Below are 7,387 nucleotides of genomic sequence, written 5' to 3' on the forward strand. Positions count from 1 at the left end.
ACGGGATGGCGCTGTCCCCCGAGCGCTGCACACGATCAAACCGTGCCCAGAGTACTGGCCGTCAAAGTGCTCACGCGCTTGACACAGGCCAGCGGCAGCTGGGACTCGCGTGTCCTCTAGTCCGAGTTAACGCCGACCTTGTTTACGGGCCCCGCGGAGGCGTCGCCAGAACACGCCCCTGGCCAGCACGAGTGGACAGAAAAACTCAGGCCTCCGTGGAACTGACCAGCGAACCACCTCAGCGCAGCCCACGCCTTCCGCGGCGGGACTCGCACCTCCCCGCCCCCCGGCCCCGCGCTCGCGCCGCCACTTTCTCTCCACACACGCACGGAGACACACTCGCCCACTCGCGCTCTGTGCCGGCCCGCTCGCTCCGCGCTCCCTCTTTCTCTTTCACTTCGGTCTGCCCTGCCACCTTTTAAAATGTTGCCCCTTCCCTGTGATTCGCCAGACGCCGCGCCGCGGCCCCCCGCGCGCTCGCCCGCTCGCGCCCTCGCCCGCTTTTTGTCTCCGGCGCTTGCGCTCCCCACCTCCGATTTGCTACACTAAGCTCCGGCCCAGGGACTGCACTGAGAGCCGGCTCCGGCGCGAGTGGCCGCTGCGCTTCACGCTCGATTTCCAGGCATTCTTCCCTGATTAAGTATTCGTGTCATATTAATAGTCATGAATATCTGCTATTAGGAGCTCCAGGAACGCTGCCCAGCGCGGTGCTGACCAGCTCGAGCGAAGCCGCCGCTAAGGAAAGAGGGGAGACACGGATGAAGGGACACGCACACGCACACACACTTTTCTTCTCTCTCCGTTTTCGGGGTTTTCCGCTTTTAAAGGACCTTTGAAAGCTCACTGATCACGCGGGATAGAGACCGCGGCTGCAGGCGCCGCTCGCATCGGCGCTTCAAGTTCGGATGGACCAGAGCGGGGCTCCCGCGCGCGGGGCAGCGGCGGCGCCGTGACCGGAGTCCTGGGTGGCGCGGGGCGCGCGGCCCCTTTTGTGCGGGGCGCGCTCGGGCGGCGGGGCGCCGGGGCTCTGCGGGCTTGCTTGGTTTTTTCCACCCTGACTCGTTACCCCAGACTCTTCGCAGATGTTAGTTCACAGTTTTTCAGCTATGGTGAGTCCCATCCACGCCCCTCCCTTTCCCGCAGCAATTCTGTCCTGGAGACCCGGGCGCGGGGCTCCCGAGCCCGCGGGGTACGAGCCCAGTCTTCCCCCGAGACCCCCCCTTCACTAGCATCTCCCTCGTCCCCGGATCCTCTCACTCTTTCCATTCTTCGATCTGCTGCTTCGCCCCCGGCCCCGCCCGATCTCCTTCGCCGCCGTATCCCGGGCGAGTTTCTCGGGCCCCCCCCACCCCCTTCTTTTCTCGCGCCTTATCCTTGCGGGGAGATGCCTCCACCTCGGCAGCGTAATAATCCGCGCGCAGAACCCGCGGCTGGCTGGCTGGCTGGCGCGCCTTCCCCTCGCCCGCGGCCGGACCGCGGTCACTTTCCCTGGGATCCACCCGATCGCTTGTTTTGCAAGCGGATAGCAATAGAGGGACAGACAGGCAGGCGTCTCTTGTGCCCTTTGGAGCCGGGATGGAAGGGGCGGCGCCCTGGGGTGCAGCTCTCCCTTTTAAGCCCTTTAAGGGTGAATTTTCTATTCCCATCTGGCCCGGGTGGCCTCCGTGGTCCCTCGGTTTCGTCCATGCACCCTGTCGAGAAAAAGGCCCCTAACTATGGAAACGGAGAAGGCAGATCGCATCTCTGGCTAAAGCCTCCTTTAAGCCGGCGGTTTAAACGGGCTTCCTGGCCGCGCCTCTGAAACCCGCAGCCAGTGTTCCAGGACTCAGCTTCTCTGCTGCAAATGAACCGAGCGGGGTGCATAAGAACGCCGTGGCCCGGAGCTCCAGGGCGCATGGGGAAGGAAAGCCGCCGCTGATGCTCAGCATTTAGGAGGCGTTTGAATTTTGCGCGAGGGAGGTCGCCCTCGGCGGCCGGGCTGCGTTCCGGGAGGCCCTCGCGCTAACCCCCTTGCAAAGAAAGGCTCAGGCCGAGCGTCTTAGGCCCGGCCGCTCGCGCCACCCTTTACCCTGCGTTTGGGGCGCGCCCGCGCCACTTTGGGGGTGCTTTCGGACCGTAGCAACTTGATTGAGCCCGTTCCCTTCGGAGGCCTGTGGATGCGGACGGGCAGTCTCCGAGCGACCCGCGGGGCCGACGGCGGCGGACAGCGGCGCCTGACCGCTCCGTGCTTCTCCCTCGCTCTTTTCCAGGACCGTCACGACGGCACCAGCAACGGGACGGCGCGGTTGCCCCAGCTGGGCACTGTAGGTCAATCTCCCTACACGAGCGCCCCGCCGCTGTCCCACACCCCCAATGCCGACTTCCAGCCCCCCTACTTCCCCCCGCCCTACCAGCCTATCTACCCCCAGTCACAAGATCCTTACTCCCACGTCAACGACCCCTACAGCCTGAACCCCCTGCACGCGCAGCCGCAGCCGCAGCACCCGGGCTGGCCCGGCCAGAGGCAAAGCCAAGAGTCTGGGCTCCTGCACCCGCACCGGGGGCTGCCGCACCAGCTGTCGGGCCTGGACCCCCGCAGGGACTACCGGCGGCACGAAGACCTCCTGCACGGCCCGCACGGGCTCGGCTCGGGACTCGGGGACCTCCCGATCCACTCCTTACCTCACGCCATCGAGGACGTCCCGGTAAGGGCCGCACGCACGCGGGAAACCCCCAGCCCGCCCAGAGGGGGCCCCCGGGCCCCAGCCCTGGCCCCGGGGTCCGCCCTGGCATTTCCTGCCTCCGAATTTCTTTCGATTTGGGGGTGTGTGGGGGGAGGACGCTCTGGGAACCCACAGCGTGAACCCAATTAAGACGCCAGAAAGTAGTTAAGGGTTCGCCCATGGAACAAAGGGTCCCTGCGCCCCAGCAGACAATGCCCGCACCTCCGCGTCCACAGACATAGGAGCAGATCCGACGGGCGTCACCATTAATAATCGTTTCCCCGGCCACCGCGACCAACTTTCGATCGAACGGGAGAGGTTCTCATTCCGCCGTCCAGTCTGGCCAGGGGATTTCTCCCTGACGGGAAAATGGCCTCAAATTCAGCCGAGCTCATGAAATGCCTTGGCAGTTCAAAAGGAAGTGAGGAAAGACAAGCTCGGCATATTATTTGCCCCGGACTTTTTTTTAAGGGCCAGAGATTTCTGAAAGTTCGAGCAGACAGACTGAAAATGCTGCCCTCTCCCTTCCTAGGGGTGCTGAGTGGTGACCTCATAAATCATTAGCCAGGTTCCCGGTGCCTACCAGAACCTGCTGTACCCCGGATTAAATTAAATGTTTCGAGGTATTGGGTAATACCTTCTTTGAGTTCTAATTCAGTTATCAATAACTGCAGTTTAAAATGATTTCTCAATAAGCATGGTATTAGCACACGTATTATTTACAACGCAAGCCAGGCTATTGATAATTTGAAAATACTTTCTGAAATTAAATTTAAACCAGCATCTCTATGTCAGTTCTACATATTTATGGTTTCCTCTGAAGCTTCCAGAGATGGAATTAGAACAAGCCAATGATTTCATTAAAGCTGGAAAGGGCCTATTAATGCTGCTTTTCTTGAGAGAGGAAATGTATCTGGATGTGATTTTTGCTAAAATGCTATTTCAAATTACTGCATCAAATATTGCAGCAATATGTCCTTTGACAGTTTAATGATGACTGCATTAGATTGCAAAGAAAATGGTCAGATGAACTTACCTGCTTGCTTGGTGAATTTAAAGCATTATTTAAGTTACACGGGGAAATAGAAAATTTATTACAACTCTCATCTGACCCAGTTAATCACTGAAATTTGTTGGCCGTTTCCTACCTTGCACGGACCGGAGGGAGGGAAGCGAGTGTGAGCTTTGTGAGCATGCCTGTGTGTCCATACCTGCTTCCAGAAACCCATGCTAAAAAACATCTTTCTCGGGAAATGAAAGGACAGGGCCAAGTAGTAGAAGGGAGTGATGGAAAAACAAAACTGGAAGTTGTGCCCATTTTGGCTGCCCTTCCCCAGACTCTCTGCATCTTTTCCTGCACCCACTCCCTGGAAATACTGGGATTCCACACACCGTCTCGGCTTTGGCCACGACCGCAGAATTGCTGGACTCAGTGTAAACGTTGCAAAACGACTGGTGTGAATTCTTAACACCTATAGTGTCACTCTTTGTGGCCAAGTTAGTCTGTGGGAGAAATTAAGCAAAAGATGGAATAAAAACCCAGGAAGCCGCTGGTCGCTCCTCCCCCACCTTTTAAGCCAAAAATTCTTTCAAAGGAATTTGGGTCAGGAAAAGGGTTGTTTTCAATTTTCCCATTGCTGCAACTGTGATCCTTTAATAAGGACGAGTGCTAAATGTTTAAGAAAATCGAATCGATGGTGAAAATTATTTAATCATTAATATCACAGTGGGGTTTTAAACTTAACAGTCTTCCCTGTGTGGACAAGGTCTAGAAATAACAGGAATAAAAGGATCGCGCTACACTACATTTACTTTATGGGTTTAGGGTGCGTGCATAAAGGGATCATATTTCCCCATATAGTTAAAACACAAGAACTGCAGCAGAAGTCATTTCTGAACATTTCTCAATTTAATTATACTTAAATCCAGAAGCACTTTAGGCAAGTTACAAATGAGAGCATTGAGTATAATAAAACCTGTAATAAAGCAACTTAGTACCATCCACCCGGAATCATTGCGATCACGCGCAATTAACAGGAGCATAAATCCAAGACAGAATGGAAAATGTTGGAATCAGTATTATTGTTGGACAAAGACTAGAGAAGGAAGTAATAGTTTTTTAAATGGTAATGCCTGCGTTTGGTAACGATTCTGAAACCTTCTATCTCAGCAGCCCTGGCGCTAATTTGTAAACACAGCCAGACATTATATTGCCTGTCAGTTTCTGCATTAGAAAACATGATTTCATTTTACTTTCTAATCACGTTTTGACTCTAGCATGCATGTATACCCATCCATCTGTAAAAAGAGAGAGAGAGAGAGAGAGAGAGACAGAGAGAGAGAGAGAGAGAGAGAGAGGGAGAGAGAGGGGCTGGACAGCCCCGCAACTGCCTGAAAGGTGTTTTGCTTTTCATCATTCCCGTGTTCCTGCGGATGCCCAGTTTGGTCTTTTTGAAATCCCTCTTTCCCTTTTCAGTCAGTGAAGGTGTGTTTGTGTCTCTGCCTTGGTTGATCTGCTTGCCTGTTCCAGGGGTGCGGGCTGCAGCGGCCTCTGCCATTTCTATTGTGTTTCTCTGGCTTTTGCCGCCTGGTCCTGGAACGGCCAGAGTCGAAGCCCCTGAGGCGCCAAGCTAAAGCTCGATGCATTTTGGGGAGGCTGAGTTGCGTGAGAAAGATTAGGTGTCTCTACAACTAGATTTAATTTTCAAAGAAAGTTTTATTCCCTACCCCCCGCCTCGGGGAAACGTGGATTCTGGGCTGGAGGTGGAGGACCCGGCCTTGGCTGCTCAGCAAAAGCCCCTCCAGTTGCAAAGCCCAGTTCCAGGAGCTGGAGATGTTTCTGTGTAAATGTCATGCAGGGAGGGGCCATCCCTGTGGCCCCTCCCCTCCCCCATCCTGGGCGGAATATTCCTTTTGTTTTGATCCCACACTTACATCCCCGTGTGTACCCTTTTTGTTTCAGCATGTGGAAGACCCGGGTATTAACATCCCAGATCAAACTGTAATTAAGAAAGGTAAGCCATTTCCTCCTGCATTCCAAGCGTGTCCTTACAGGCCGGGCACTATGTAAAAGAACTTGGAAAGTTTTATTTATTTTTTTCGAATAGGATTTCCTAAAGGCTCAGAAATAGCAAATAGATGGTCACAGAACAGCTCAGCTAAAACGTTCGCTCGTAGTACCTCCGTGATGGCGACAGACTAGCTTTGTTCTGATTCTTGGTTTGACATGCAGTTCAGCAGGGGCTGGACGGACGTGAAGTATGTGCTAGTGGAACGGACTTGGAAAAGGCGTTTCGATTTGCAAATGGCTTCATAGGTTGGCTCCCCCAGTGTGAGGGGCCAGTGTTAAGAAGTGTACAGTGCTGAAATTGCAAATAATCCCGTTTTACTATGAGGGTAGATGATAAAAGCAGTCCTTAGCTGGGGAAGGGGGGGCTTTCATGTTCTCCAATTTAATTTCTCATTAGCTGTTTAAGGTTTTTAAAACTTTGTAAATTAGGTTAACAAAAATTTGGCTTTTGGTTAAAATTAGCACCTTAAAGATGTCAGAATTATCAGCATAATTGTTCTGAGCGATTGTTAGGAAAGCGTCGAGTGGCTTGGATGGCTCTGGAATTTGCGTTCTGTGGGGAGAAATAAAGTTTCCTGTGCTCACTGCTGCCCACAGCAGTTTGCTGTTTGTCGGGGTGCCTATGAGGAAGGGTTCTCCTTCCTAACCCCAATCAGTATATTGTTAGCTAGTTTAAAGTTTCACTTTTGCATCTGTGAAGTCTTTGTCACGTCAAATTAGATGTGCAAGGGATAAATCTTAAGAGATGCTCTTTCTAAGTCGACATGATAATTGGCTCTTTTATTAGTAATCTCTCAAGAGTTCGTTTAACTCCTATTGTCTCTATTAGCCTCCCCAGAGCTATTAATGTCACAAGTGATCTATCCAAAACCTTAGTGCCCCCACCTCCCCATCCGTCTACAATATCCCATTAAAGGGGGAGGAGCCGGTGATGCGGCTGTGGGCATATTACCCAGTATGTCTCCACGTGGAATTTAAATACAACTGCAAGCTCACTTAAGTGGCTGTGAAGGGTGTGTCGACACTAACCGAGCACTTTCTGTTAGTCTTGGCCATTTTTTTCCTAACAATGAGGAGCTTTCTGATTTTAACTGGGAAGCCTGCACCCCCTCCCCACCCCCGACCTCCCACGGAGACGCTTAATCCGAGAAGGGCCATTAAGTCTGCGCCCTCCGAGGCCCGCAGCGCCGGCGTCCGGCTGTCGGCGCGTCTCCTCCCGCTGCAAACGGGGCTTGGCGAGGGTTGCCGGTCTAGATACCCGGGCGAGCGAGGGGGCCGGGCGCCTCACGGAGCGCCCCGCAGGCCGCCCCGCCCATCCAGCGCCCAGTCTGCTTCCCATTGGGTACACGCGCACCCACTTCCTAACCCCTCACTCCCAAAACTCCTAGCCAAATGCACAGCTTGCTCCTGCAAAGGTGACCCCCGCCCTGCGCCCCAGATCCCGGCTACAGCGCCCCGCCCGGGTCCGCGCGCTGGGCTGCTGGGCGCTGGGAGGGACCCCAAGGCCGCAGCAGCAGCAGCCCCGGGGTCTGGGCCGGAGCAGGGTCCTGGGGCTGGAGGGCTGGGGGCCCTGGCGGGGTCGGAGGGCCCGGGGCGTTCGGCCCGACGCCCACGC

The 7,387-nt window shown here is 54.5% G+C and overlaps 1 protein-coding gene across 1 annotated transcript in view; it reads left to right on the top strand.

Moving 5' to 3' along the window:
* Window positions 1–7,387, top strand: part of TFAP2A (transcription factor AP-2 alpha (activating enhancer binding protein 2 alpha)) — a 15,784-nt gene that overhangs the window by 2,015 nt on the left and 6,382 nt on the right. The window contains 3 exon segments of the mRNA XM_012734659.1: window positions 2,250–2,684; window positions 5,665–5,716; window positions 6,925–6,933. Coding sequence (XP_012590113.1) covers window positions 2,250–2,684; window positions 5,665–5,716; window positions 6,925–6,933 — 496 coding nt within the window.

Source organism: Condylura cristata, unplaced genomic scaffold (genome assembly GCF_000260355.1).
Source record: "Condylura cristata isolate star-nosed mole 26May11 unplaced genomic scaffold, ConCri1.0 scaffold00065, whole genome shotgun sequence".
NCBI classification, from domain to species: domain Eukaryota; kingdom Metazoa; phylum Chordata; class Mammalia; order Eulipotyphla; family Talpidae; genus Condylura; species Condylura cristata.